The 15,031-nt window shown below is 42.2% G+C and overlaps 1 protein-coding gene across 2 annotated transcripts in view; it reads right to left on the bottom strand.

The window, feature by feature from the left end:
- The window catches only part of LOC118393519 (reticulon-4 receptor-like), a 122,460-nt gene that overhangs the window by 87,571 nt on the left and 19,858 nt on the right, over positions 1 to 15,031 (bottom strand). Inside the window, exon 2 of one of the 2 annotated variants that reach the window (XM_035786252.2) lies at positions 9,346 to 9,468. The exons of the other annotated variant lie outside the window; for it this stretch is intronic. Coding sequence (XP_035642145.1) covers positions 9,346 to 9,468 — 123 coding nt within the window. The remainder of the gene's footprint in view (positions 1 to 9,345; positions 9,469 to 15,031) is intronic. 2 annotated transcript variants of the gene reach the window in all.

Consider the following 15,031-nt stretch of genomic DNA (forward strand, 5'->3'; position numbering starts at 1 on the left):
TGCACTTAATCAGCATGGCTACCACAGAATTCTGCATCGATACGCCATCCCATCTGGTTCGCGCTTAGTGGGACTATCATTTGTTTTTCAACAGGACAATGACCCAACACACCTCCAGGCTGTGTAAGGGCTATTTGACCAAGAAGGAGAGTGATGGAGTGCTGCATCAGATGACCTGGCCTCCACAATCACCTGACTTCAACCCAATTGAGATGGTTTGGTTTGAGATGGACTGCAGAGTGAAGGAAAAGCAGCCAACAAGTGCTTAGCATATGTGGGAACTCCTTCAAGACTGTTGGAAAACCATTCCAGGTGACTACTTTGAAAAATATCAAATATATTTTTATAACACTTTTTTGGTTACTACTTGATTCCATATGTGTTATTTCAAAGTTGTGATGTCTTCACTATTATCTTACAAAGTAGAAAATATTAAAAATAAAGAAAACCTGTGGAATGAGTAGGTGTCCAAACTTTGGACTGGTTCTGTGTGTATATATATATATATATATATATATTTAAGAAATAAGACAGAGGTCATCAATTGTAAAAACACTAGTTTTCTTTGAATAAGTTATATCACACATCATATATGCAATCATTCCATGAGTTTCTGGGAATCCAGAATGCTTAGGGATCATTACCATCCAACATCAAAATACATTTCTGATGATTGAAATGTTTCCCCTATATTTGAATCCTTCATAGTAATTGTTTTACTGGGAGGATATTAAGTGTCGGCAGGGCTTGTCTCTCTCACTGATAATTGCTGAGATGATTGGGTTTACTCGAAACATGAAGAGACAAGCAAAAACAAGTTCAGATTCTGATTAGCGATATGAATATCTGAGCAAGGCACCCAGACATCCCTGAATCTCTGCACTCATTAGATCGATTCTCCCAGGGTAATCATCACAGCACAGAACCCAAAATGGATGTCAGAATAATCCCATGCAGCATGCCATCAAGCCCACACATGCACACACATACACATGCACCACGCACACACACACATGGAAATGGCTTGAAATGGACACACAAGATCATGTTCAGAGTGTTCCAGCAAAGCTGTTGACCTGGACCAGGGTTCATGACCCAGGCTTTGGATCAGGAGGACCTGGGCATTGGTTCCCATGTGGAACGATATACACCTGTAGATTTTTTAAAGAATATAAATGATATAACTCTTAACTTTTTTTAAATTGCATTGTTGGTTAAGGGCTTGTAAGTAAGAATTTCACAGTAAGGCTACACCTGCTGTATTCGGCGCATGTGACAAATACAATTTGATTTGAAGTGTTGGAGCTGCAGTTTGGCTGATATTGAATTATGGATTGCTTCTTTAAAGGGGGGCTGGGGTTTACTTCCTGTGATATTGCATCTGTTCAGGAGATATCCAAGTACCAACACAGAGATCCTATAAATATGTAATTATATACTGTAGGTGTCACGACTTCCGCCGAAGTCGGTCCCTCTCCTTGTTCGGGTGGCGTTCGGAGGTCGTAGTCGCCGACCTTCTAGCCATCGCTGATCCCCTTTCATTTTCCTTTGGGTTTGTCTTGTCTTGTATCACACCGGGTTCCAATCCCATTCATTACATGTTGGTGTATTTAACCCTCTGTTCCCCCTCATTGTTCGTGTCGGTGATTGTTTGTTTGTAAGCATTGTGCAAGATATGTTCTGGTGTGCGACGGGTTTTGTACCCACTTGTATTATTTTGTATATTTTGGTTTTCAGAGTTTGAGCACTTATTAAACTGCTCCGTTTTATACTAAGTTCGATCTCCTGCGCCTGACCTCCTTGCCACCAGCACGCACCCTTACAGTAGGAAGGGTTGGGGAGTAACGGATTACATGTAACGGATTAAGGGAACACAAAAAACAGTAACTGTTATCAATTACGTTACCAGCAAAAATATTGTAATCAGATTACAGATACTTTTGAAAAACTAGATGATTACTTCGAGGATTACTTTTAAATTCAGAAAGGATGTTTGTGAAGAAAAATCTTTGACATTTCTCTGTTTTCTCAATAACATTCAAATCAGCATTGAAAAAAGGTGCAAGTTTACAGTGGTTCCACCAGAGCGAGTCTGACCACAAGTCAGCGACCAGTATGATGACACACCGAATGTGTTTGATGGCTTGCGGGAAAAGAGCAGGAATAGGCTTTTGTAGGCTACAGTCCAAGCTATGTCTTCCAATGGTGCAACTGGTGCGCTGCAGGATTTTAATCCATGATGGCGTAGTGTGTTACTAATGGTTTTCTTTGAGACTGTGGTCCCAGCTCTCTTCAGGTCATTAACCAGGTCCTGCCGTGTAGTTCTGGGCTGATCCCTCACCTTCCTCATGATCATTGATGCCCCACAAGGTGAGATCTTGCATGCAGCCCCAGACCGAGGGTGATTGACCGTCATCTTGAACTTCTTCCATTTTCTAGTAATTGCGCCAACAGTTGTTGCCTTCTCACCAAGCTGCTTGCCTATTGTCCTGTAGCCCATCCCAGCCTTGTGCAGGTCTACCATTTGATCCCTGATGTCCTTACACAGCTCCCTGGTCTTGGCCATTGTGGAGAGGTTGGAGTCTGTTTGATTGAGTGTGTGGACAGGTGCAGTTAATACAGGTAATGAGTGGAGAACAGGAGAGCTTCTTAAAGAAAAACAGGTCTGTGAGAGACGGATTTCTTACTGGTTGGTAGGTGATCAAATACTTAATCATGCAATAAAATGCAAATTAATTACTTAAAAATCATACATGATTTTCTGTTTTTTTGTTTTAGATTCCATCTCTCACAGTTGAAGTGTACCTATGATACAAAATTACAGACCTCTACATACTTTGTAAGTAGGAAAACCTGCAAAATTGGCAGTGTATCAAATACTTGTTCTCCCCACTGTATGTACTGTACTGACATGTACACTACCGTTCAAAAGTTTGGGGTCACTTAGAAATGTCCTTGTTTTCAAATGAAAAGCACATTTTTTGTCCATTAAAATAACATCAAATTGATCAGAAATACAGTGTAGTCATTGTTAATGTTGCAAATTACTTGTAGCTGGAAACAGCAGATTTCTTATGGAATATCTAGATAGGCGTACAGAGGCCCATTATCAACAACCATCACTCCTGTGTTCAAATGGCATGTTGTGTTAGCTAATCCAAGTTATAATTTTAAAAGGCTAATTGATCATTAGAAAACCCTTATGCAATTATGTTAGCACAGCTGAAAACTGTCGTTCTGATTAAAGAAGCAATAAAAATGCCCATCTTCAGACGAGTTGACTAGCATCAGCATTTGTGGCTTTGATTACAGGCTCAAAATGGCCAGAAACAAAAACCTTTCTTATGAAACTCGTCAGTTTATTCTTGTTCTGAGAAATTAAGGCATTTCCATGCGAGAAATTGCCAAGAAACAGACGCCTTACAAGTCATCAACTGACAGCTTCATTAAATACCACCCGCAAAACACCTGTCTAAACGTCAACAGTGAAGTGGCGACTCCGGGATGCTGGCCTTCTAGGAATAGTTGCAAAGAAAAAGCCATCTCAGACTGGCCAATAAAAAGAAAAGATTAAGTTGGGCAAAAGAACAGACACTGGACAGAGGAACTCTGCCTACGAGGCCAGCATCCCGGACTCGCCTCTTCACTGTTGATGTTGAGACTGGTGTTTTGCGGGTACTATTTAATGAAACTGCCAGTTGAGGACTTGTGAGGCGTAATTATAACAATTTAGTAAACTTTGAAAATAAATGTAGTCCTACTTTGTGGCATTTTGCGAAGACTATGTTTTACTGATCAGAATGTGAGTTTTTGTTTTGTGTAGACACAATTGCATAATCTGTTTACTGCCACAATCAGTTTAATTTTTAATTATTACTGTGCATGTATCATTGTGTGTTGCTGACTGACATACTACTGTGTTACAGTGGGGGGAAATCAAAATATTTTCCAGTTCGAACTACTAATTCTGAAAATTACTCTCTCCAGAAATAAGTCTCTCACTGTTGCCGCCTGCTACCGACCCCCCTCAGCTCCCAGCTGTGCCCTGGACACCATTTGTGAATTGATCGCCCCCCATCTAGCTTCAGAGTTTGTTCTGTTAGGTGACCTAAACTGGGATATGCTTAACACCCCGGCAGTCCTACAATCTAAGCTAGATGCCCTCAATCTCACACAAATCATCAAGGAACCCACCAGGTACAACCCTAACTCTGTAAGCAAGGGCACCCTCATAGACGTCATCCTGACCAACTGGCCCTCCAAATACACCACCGCTGTCTTCAACCAGGATCTCAGCGACCACTGCCTCATTTCCTGTATCCGCTACGGTGCCACAGTCAAACGACCACCCCTCATCACTGTCAAACGCTCCCTAAAACACTTCTGTGAGCAGGCCTTTCTAATCGACGTGGCCCGGGTATCCTGGAAGGACATTGACCTCATCCCGTCAGTTGAGGATGCCTGGTCATTCTTTAAGAGTAACTTCCTCACCATTTTAGATAAGCATGCTCCGTTCAAAAAATGCAGAACTAAGAACAGATACAGCCCTTGGTTCACTCCAGACCTGACTGCCCTCGACCAGCACAAAAACATCCTGTGGCGGACTGCAATAGCATCGAACAGTCCCCGCGATATGCAACTGTTCAGGGAAGTCAGGAACCAATACACGCAGTCAGTCAGGAAAGCTAAGGCCAGCTTCTTCAGGCAGAAGTTTGCATCCTGTAGCTCCAACTCCAAAAAGTTCTGGGACACTGAAGTCCATGGAGAACAAGAGCACCTCCTCCCAGCTGCCCACTGCACTGAGGCTAGGGAACACGGTCACCACCGACAAATCCATGATTATCGAAAACTTCAACAAGCATTTCTCAACGGCTGGCCATGCCTTCCGCCTGGCTACTCCTACCTCGGCCAACAGCTCCGGCCCCCCCGCAGCTCCTCGCCCAAGCCTCTCCAGGTTCTCCTTTACCCAAATCCAGATAGCAGATGTTCTGAAAGAGCTGCAAAACCTGGACCCGTATAAATCAGCTGGGCTTGACAATCTGGACCCTCTATTTCTGAAACTATCCGCCGCCATTGTCGCAACCCCTATTACCAGCCTGTTCAACCTCTCTTTCATATCGTCTGAGATCCCCAAGGATTGGAAAGCTGCCGCAGTCATCCCCCTCTTCAAAGGGGGAGACACCCTGGACCCAAACTGTTACAGACCTATATCCATCCTGCCCTGCCTATCTAAGGTCTTCGAAAGCCAAGTCAACAAACAGGTCACTGACCATCTCGAATCCCACCGTACCTTCTCCGCTATGCAATCTGGGTTCCGAGCCGGTCACGGGTGCACCTCAGCCACACTCAAGGTACTACACGACATCATAACCGCCATCGATAAAAGACAGTACTGTGCAGCCGTCTTCATCGACCTTGCCAAGGCTTTCGACTCTGTCAATCACCATATTCTTATCGGCAGACTCAGTAGCCTTGGTTTTTCGGATGGATGACTGCCTTGCCTGGTTCACCAATTACTTTGCACACAGGGTTCAGTGTGTCAAATCGGAGGGCATGTTGTCCGGTCCTCTGGCAGTCTCTATGGAGGTGCCACATGGTTCAATTCTCGGGCCGACTCTTTTCTCTGTATATATCAATGATGTTGCTCTTGCTGCGGGCGATTCCCTGATCCACCTCTACGCAGACGACACCATTGTATACACTTTCGGCCCGTCATTGGACACTGTGCTATCTAACCTCCAATCGAGCTTCAATGCCATACAACACTCCTTCCGTGACCTCCAACTGCTCTTAAACGCTAGTAAAACCAATTGCATGCCCGACTAGCATCACCACACTGGATGGTTCCGACCTTGAATATGTGGACACCTATAAGTACCTAGGTGTCTGGCTAGACTGCAAACTCTCCTTCCAGACCCAAATCAAACATCTCCAATCGAAAATCAAATCAAGAATCGGCTTTCTATTCCGCAACAAAGCCTCCTTCACTCACGCTGCCAAGCTTACCCTAGTAAAACTGACTATCCTACCGATCCTCGACTTCGGCGATGTCGTCTACAAAATTGCTTCCAACACTCTTCTCAGCAAACTGGATGCAGTTTATCACAGTGCCATCCGTTTTGTCACTAAAGCACCTTATACTACCCACCACTGCGACTTGTATGCTCTAGTCGGCTGGCCCTCGCTACATATTCGTCGCCAGACCCACTGGCTCCAGGTCATCTACAAGGCCATGCTAGGCAAAGCTCCGCCTTATCTCAGCTCACTGGTCACGATGGCAACACCCATCCATAGCACGCACTCCAGCAGGTGTATCTCATTGATCATCCCTAAAGCAAACACCTCATTCGGCCGCCTTTCGTTCCAGTACTCTGCTGCCTGTGACTGGAACGAATTGCAAAAATCGCTGAAGTTGGAGACTTTTATCTCCCTCACCAACTTCAAACATCAGCTAGCTGAGCAGCTAACCGATCGCTGCAGCTGTACATAATCTATTGGTAAATAGCACACCCATTTTCACCTACCTCATCCCCACAGTTATTTATTTACTTTTCTGCTCTTTTGCACACCAATATCTCTACCTGTACATGATCATCTGATCATTTATCACTCCAGTGTTAATCTGCAATATTGTAATTATTCGCCTACCTCCTCATGCCTTTTGCACACATTGTATATAGACTCCCCTTTTTTCTCTGTGTTACTGACTTGTTAATTGTTTACTCCATGTGTAACTCTGTGTTGTCTGTTCACACTGCTATGCTTTATCTTGGCCAGGTCGCAGTTGCAAATGAAAACTTGTTCTCAACTAGCCTACCTGGTTAAATAAAGGTGAAATAAAAAAATAAAAAAAATAAAAAAATCATTGGAAGATTGACCATAAGAGACTACATTTACCAGGTGCTCGCTTGGTGTCCTCCGTTGCAATTATTGCGTAATCTCCAGCTGTGTGTATTTTTCCATTTGCTTCAGAGGAGAAACCCAACTGCCACGAATGACTTATCATCGAATAGATATGTGAAAAACACCTTGAGGATTGATTCTAAACAACGTTTGCCATGTTTCTGTCGATATTATGGAGTTCATTTTGAAAAAAGTTTGGCGTTGTAATGACTGAATTTTCGGGGGTTTTCTTAGCCAAACGTGATGAACAAAACGGAGTGATTTCTCCTACACAAATAATATTTTTGGAAAAACTGAACATTTGCTATCTAACTGAGAGTCTCCTCATTGAAAACATCCGAAGTCCTTCAATAGGTAAATGATTTTATTTGAATGCTTTTCTTGTTTTTGTGAAAATGTTGCCTGCTGAATGCTAGGCTTAATGCTATGCTAGCTATCAATACTCTTACACAAATTCTTGTGTAGCTATGGTTGAAAAGCAGATTTTGAAAATCTGAGATGACAGTGTGAGCCAATATATTTATTTCATTTCATTTGCGATTTTCATGAATAGTTAACGTTGCGTTATGCTAATGAGCTTGAGGCTATGATTACGCTCCCGGATACGGGATTGCTCGACGCAAGAAGTTAATGCATGTTTCTTTGTGTATGGCAATTTCATCATGACCACCTCTCCTGCTGATCACCAGTTATCTTAGCTACAGACACCCACCTGTCTCAGTCAATGAGAGAAGGCTTGAAATAGACAAGACGGAGGCATTTTCTAAATACAATCGGACCCCCTGCAACTGGACATTTTATGAGACTCCTGTTTCCAAGAATCGAGGACAGTATTGCCAAGCTAAGGTTGGTCGAAAATGTTCTGTGCTACACCAAACAGTACCTGTCCTATAACTCCCAGTAATGGATACCAAAAATCTTTGATTAAATCACATTATCTGGTGTAACAATCTTTAGCTACAGGTCTCTCCAATTTACTACACCTGAGACACACGCAGACACACTGAACACTCATGCTGTATTTTATTCATGTTACTTCTACCAAATAACATTCTTGTTGAATATCCAGTTCTCCTTATGAGTTAGTGTTAAATAGTGTACATTTCCCTGTATTTTAGATTTTGCCAACCCTGTTTTTTAGATTGACAAATAAACATTCTTTGGATATATCTGGTCTAACATCTGTTGGAAGATACAGAGCCCTGTACAGCTTATATAAATATTTTCTGTAAATCTAGAAAGGCAAACCATTTTGAATATAGAAGAGATCCATATTTATCTTATGGTGTTTCAACATGGTCTTATGCTGAGCCACACTGTTCTTTATCCGGCTTTGGTACACTGGCAATGGTGTTTGTCATACTGGGTTCCTTAAAGCTGAGACTCTTTGTGCTTGTGAAGAATGCGTTGTACAGCCAGCTGGATAAGAATCTAACGGAAGTGGTGTAGGGCTTGTAGACCTTAACCACCAACTGTTTGGACCTCTTGCAGGAGATTTGCTGGTACTGCACATCTCCTGAAAAGACATGGTTGTGGTGTTTGTATTTCACACTTTTTGTGGAAGGGACTTAGGTCCCTTTTGGTTGATACCTTTACCAACAAAGGCGCTTTGCCCTAAGTGTTTAGAGACAGGCTATTGTGTTGTCTAGGGACAATGATATTGGGAGCTGCTTTTGAGAGGAACAATCTGTCAACAATGTGAATTTGCTGAGGGGCTGCAGAAGGTGTGAAAAGTCTTAGGAGGGCAGTTCTTACACAGTATGCAATTAAAAAAAAAATTGTATTTAACTAGTTCATTTGAAAAAATGTGTTCAGTTAAGAACAAATTGTTATTTACAATGATGGCCTACCAAAAGGCCTCCTGCGGGGATGGTGGCTGGGATTAAATAAATAAAAAGTGTATATATATATATATATATATAAGAATAACACACATCACGACAAGAGAGACAACACAACACTACATAAAGAGAGACCTAAGACAACAACACAACATGACAACAACATGGTAGCAACACATGCTAGCAGCACAAAACATGGTACAAACATTATTGGGCACAGACAGCAGCACGAAGGGCAAGAAGGTAGAGACAACAATATATCACACAAAGCAGCCACAAGTGTCAGTAAGTGTCCATGATTGAATCTTTGAATGAATAGATGTATGGGAGATTGAGGAAAAATGGCACCTCTCAATCGTTCTCATACACAACAATACATTTACTGTCTCTAAGCACAACTCTGCACAACCAAAACCCCCTTCCTCATCTCAAAGACCTGTCTGTAAACCTCCCCCAGCCTATTGACTTTGACAGAGAATTCTTGTCAATAATAGCCCTTAACAGGGGATTTTGTAAACATGCCTTTGTATTGTGTTTTGAGAATCTGCAGAGGGAAGAATGATGTGGTTGTGTCATTACTGTTGTAGTCTTGATTTTATACCTTTCAGTGTCCCTTGCTGGTTTCTGTCCCACAATCTTGTGTTGCTCTTGTTGTGTGTTCGCTCCCCCATGCTGCTGCTTTGGGTATTTTTCAGCAGGGCACTGTGGAAGAACTCGAAATAACCTGAGTTTTACAAAGAGAAAAGGTGTAGACTAAATTGATTACATGGTCTGGAAGGTACTCTGTGGTCCTCAGGCAACCTCTTACCACCTATAAACACAAACCCATACAAACACCACCCAATTCATGTTTATGCCATGTTACTGTAAATTGAGCAATCTTAGCCGTCAGCTTGAAATATTTTTGCCAATTTACCTTCATCTTCATAGCTAGGGGTTGGAAGCACATGATGGTGGAATCAGATTCTGTACTGCCTACACCAATATACACAATAGAGGTCGACTGATTATGATTTTTCAACGCCGATACCGATTAAATCGGCTGATTTTGCTTTATTTATTTGTAATAATGACAATTACAACAATACTGAATGAACACTTATTTTAACTTAATATATCAATAAAATCAATTTAGCCTCAAATAAATAATGAAACATGTTCAATTTGATTTAAATAATGCAAAAACAAAGTGTTGGAGAAGAAAGTATAAGTGCAATATGTGCCATGTAAAAAAGCTAATGTTTAAGTTCCTTGCTCAGAACATGAGAACATATGAAAACTGGTGGTTCCTTTTAACCTCTTACGGCTGCATCCCTTGTTCTCAATTTCCGCCTGAAGACATACCCTAATCTAACTGCCTGTAGCTCAGCCCCAGAGGCAAGGATGTGGATATTCTTGGTATCATTTGAATGGAAACATTCTGAAGTTTGTGGAAATGTTAATTGAATGTAGGAGAATATAACACAATAGATCTGGTGGAAGAAAAGAGAAAGAGCATATGTTTTCTGTTATTTATTGTTATAGCATTATCTTTCACATGTACTAGAATAGCCACACAGTCAGATAGGATACTGGAGATACTTTTGATGGATAACACAAGAGAGCAACTGTAGGTGTGCCAAATTTAAGACTGATAACTTCAGGAATGGGTGAGCTACATGACATTCAGCATGAAGTCACCCAGGTGTCCCACACAAGTTGCCCAAATGTACCCAAGTGGACAAGTTGGTGAAATTACCTATAACTATATACAACAGTGCAAATAACTATATACAGTGGGTCACAAAAAGTATTTAGTCAGCCACCAATTGTGCAAGGTCTCCCACTTAAAAAGGCGAGAGAGGCCTGTAATTTTCGTCATAGGTACACTGCAACTGTCAGACAAAATGAGAAAAAAAATCCAGAAAAACCACATTGTAGGATTTTTAATGAATTTATTTGCAAATTATGGTGGAAAATAAGTATTTGGTCAATAACAAAAGTTTCTCAATACTTTGTTATATACCCTTTGTTGGCAATGACAGAGGTCAAACATTTTTTGTATGTCTTCACAAGGTTTTCACACACTGTTGCTGGTATTTTGGCCCATTCCTCCATGCAGATCTCCTCTAGAGCAGTGATGTTTTGGGGCTGTTGCTGGGCAACACGGACTTTCAACTCCCTCCAAAGATTTTCTATGGTGTTTAGATCTGGAGACTGGCTTGGCCACTCCAGGACGTTGAAATGCTTCTTACGGCGGTGTGTTTGGGATCATTGTCATGCTAAATGACCCAGCCACGTTTCATCTTCAATGCCCTTGCTGATGGAAGGAGGTTTTCATTCAAAATCGAACGATACAGGGCCCCATTCATTCTTTCCTTTACACGGATCAGCCGTCCTCGTCACTTTGCAGAAAAACAGCCCCAAAGCATGATGTTTCCACCCAAATGCTTCACAGTAGGTATGGTGTTCTTTGGATGCAACTCAGCATTCTTTGTCCTCCAAACACGACGAGTTGAGTTTTTACCAAAAAGTTATATTTTGGTTTCATCTGACCATATGGCATTCTCCCAATGCAGGTCTACAATTTTGTTTCTGGTGTCCTTTGACAGCTCTTTGGTCTTGGCCATACTGGAGTTTGGAGTGTGACTGTTTGAGGTTGTGGCAGGTGTCTTTTATACAGATAACAAGTTCAAACAGGTGCCATTAATACAGGTAACGAGTGGAGGACAGAGGAGCCTCTTAAATAAGTTACAGGTCTGTGAGAGCCAGATATCTTGCTTGTTTGTAGGTGACCAAATTCTTATTTTCCACCATAATTGGCAAATTAATTAATTAAAAATCCTACAATGTGATTTTCTGGATTTTTTTTCTCATTTTGTCTGTCATAGTGGAAGTGTACCTATGATGAAAATTACAGGCCTCTCATCTTTTTAAGTGGGAGAACTTGCACAATTGGTGGCTGACTAAATACTTTTTTCCCCCACTGTATGTTTCAGACATAAGGAAGTGGATGGCTGCAAACTTTCTACTTTTAAACTCAGACAAAACAGAGATGCTTGTTCTAGGTCCCAAGAAACAAAGATATCTTCTGCAGAATCTGACAATAAATCTTGATGGTTGTACAGTCATCTCAAATAAAACTGTGAAGGACCTCGGTGTTACTCTGGACCCTGATCTCTCTTTTGATGAACATATCAAGACTGTTTCAAGGACAGCTTTTTTCCATCTACGTAACATTGCAAAAATCAGAAACCTTCTGTCCAAAAATGATGCAGAAAAATGAATCCATGCTTTTGTTACTTCTAGGTTAGACTACTGCACTGCTCTACTTTCCGGCTACCCGGATAAAGCACTAAATAAACTTCAGTTAGTGCTAAATACAGCTGCTAGAATCCTGTCTAGAACCACGGAATGTGATCATATTACTCCAGTGCTAGCCTCCCGACACTGGCTTCCTGTTAAGGCAAGGGCTGATTTCAAGGTTTTACTGCTAACCTACAAAGCATTACATGAGCTTGCTCCTACCCATCTTTCTGATTTGGTCCTGCCGTACATTCCTACACGTACGCTACGGTCACAAGACGCAGGCCTCCTAAGTGTCCCTAGAATTTCTAAGCAAACAGCTGGAGGCAGGGCTTTCTCCTATAGAGCTCAATTTTTATGGGATGCTCTGCCTACCCATGTGAGAGGCGCAGACTCGGTCTCAACCTTTAAGTCTTTACTGAAGACTCATCTCTTCAGTGGGTCATATGATTGAGTGTAGTCTGGCCCAAGAGTGTGAAGGTGAACGGAAAGGCTCTGGAGCAACGAACCGCCTTTGCTGTCTCTGCCTGGCCAGTTCCCCTCTCTCCACTGGGATTCTCTGCCTCTAACCCTATTACAGGGGCTGAGTCACTGGCTTACTGGTGCTCTTTCATGCCGTCCCTAGGAGGGGTGCGTCACTTGAGTTGGTTGAGTCACTGACGTGATCTTCCTGTCTGGGTTGGCGCCCCCCTTTGGGTTGTGCGGTGGAGGAGATCTTCGTGGGCAATACTCGGGCTTGTCTCAGGATTGTAAGTTGGTGGTTGAAGATATCCCTCTAGTGGTGTGGGGGCTGTGCTATGGCTAAGTGGGTGAGGTTATATCCTTCCTGTTTGGCCCTGTCTGGGGGTATCATCGGATGGGGCCACAGTGTCTCCTGACCCCTCCTGTCTCGACCTCCAGTATTTATGCTGCAGTAGTTTATGCGTCGGGGGGCTAGGGTAAGTTTGTTATATCTGGAGTACTTCTCCTGTCTTATCTGGTGTCCTGTGTGAATTTAAGTATGCTCTCACTAATTCTCTCTTTCTTCTCTCCCTCGGAGGACCTGAGCCCTAGGACCATGCCTCAGGACTACCTGGCATGATGACTCCTTGCTGTCCCCAGTCCACCTGGCTGTGCTGCTGCTCCAGTTTCATCTGTTCTGCCTGGGCTATGGAATCCTGACCTCTTCACCGGACGTGCTACCTGTCCCAGACCTGCTGTTTTCAACTCTCTAGAGACAGCAGGAGTGGTAGAGATACTCTTAATGATCAGCTATTAAAAGCCAACTGACATTTACTCCTGAGGTGCTGACTTGCTGCACCCTCGACAACTACTGTGATTATTATTATTTGACCATTCTGGTCATTTATGAACATTTGAACATCTTGGCCATGTTCTATTATAATCTCCACCCGGCACAGCCAGAAGAGGACTGGCCACCCCTCATAGCCCGATTCCTCACGGTTTCTTCCTAGGTTTTGGCCTTTCTCGGGAGTTTTTCCTAGCCACCGTGCTTCTACACCTGCATTGCTTGCTTTTTGGGGTTTTCGACTGGGTTTCTGTACAGCACTTTGAGATATCAGCTGATGTATGAAGGGCTATATAAATACATTTGATTTGATTGTTATAGTTCAGACTAAATTTATGCAAATTAGTGTCAAAAAGTTAATAAAATACAAAACAGTTAAGTATTTACAACTTAAAAAGATAACCATATGGGTGGTGATGTCACTTTATTACTTTAAGTATTGAACACTGAAATACTTTGAGTTGGGTTATTTGAATGGTTCTAGGCAACAGGTTTTCACCCCCCAAAAAGTTTTTGCAGAACTAATTACGTTTCACAGAGAATGTCATTATATTCATTCCAGCTGAGTATCAACCTTTTGATTAGTCTATTTACAGTGTCTCTGTATCTGTCTGTATGCTCATCTGTCAGAGTTTAGGTCTAAAGACTTGAAAGCTATCTTTTTACATATATAATAGAAGATGCAGTCACTGCAATCAGCATACAAAACTGCTGCAATATATGGAAGTCAAGAATTCCCTCTGAATCTTTTAAACTTCAGTTTGAATGAAGATGAATAGAACAGAATGCAGAAAAAGAGCTAAGAATAGAATAGCACCACTAGAACAGTGCAGAGTTCCACACAAAGAGCACATACAGGATTCAAAAAAAAAAAAAATCACCATCCATATCCAATTCCCTTCAGTCTCTTTATTTTCCAGTAACTACGAGTAACAATTGATACAGAATAGAGGAAACAGATCAGAGAAATTCATTGAGACCAACATTTTCCCTCACATACTAATGAGATAAACATTGCCAGAAATCTATATGAACTCAGCAAAAACAACAAAAACGTCCCTTTTTCAGGACCCTGTCTTTCAAAGATACTTCTTAAAAATCCAAATAACTTCACATATCTTCATTGTAAAAGGTTAAACTATTAATTAACATGCACCTGTGGTACAGTCGTTAAGACTGTACAGCTTACAAATGGTATTAAGGAAACAGTTATGAAAACTTAGGACACTAAAGAGGCCTTTCTACTGACTCTGAAAAACACCAAAAGAAAAATGCCCAAGGTCCCTGCTCATCTGTGTGAACGTGCCTTAGGCATGCTGCAAGGAGTGCAGATGTGTTCAGGGCAATAAATTGCAATGTCCGTAACTGTGAGACGCCTAAGACAGCGCTTACAGGGAGACGGGACAGACAGCTGATCATCCTCGCAGTGGCAGACCACATGTAACAACACCTGCACAGGATCTGTACAGCTGAACATCACACCTGCGGGACAGGTACAGGATGGCAACAACTGCCCGAGTTACACTAGGAACGCACAATCCCTCCATCAGTGCTCAGACTGTCAAGCCTCTCTCAGCCTGTTGCGGACAGAGGGCTTGTAGGCCTGTTGTAAGGCAGGTCCTCACCAGACATCACCGGCAACAATGTCACCTATGGGCACAAATCCACCGTCGCTGCACAAGACAGGATTGGCAAAAGGTGCTCTTCAGTGACG

This window comes from Oncorhynchus keta, chromosome 14 (assembly GCF_023373465.1).
Source record: "Oncorhynchus keta strain PuntledgeMale-10-30-2019 chromosome 14, Oket_V2, whole genome shotgun sequence".
In the NCBI taxonomy this organism is placed as follows: domain Eukaryota; kingdom Metazoa; phylum Chordata; class Actinopteri; order Salmoniformes; family Salmonidae; genus Oncorhynchus; species Oncorhynchus keta.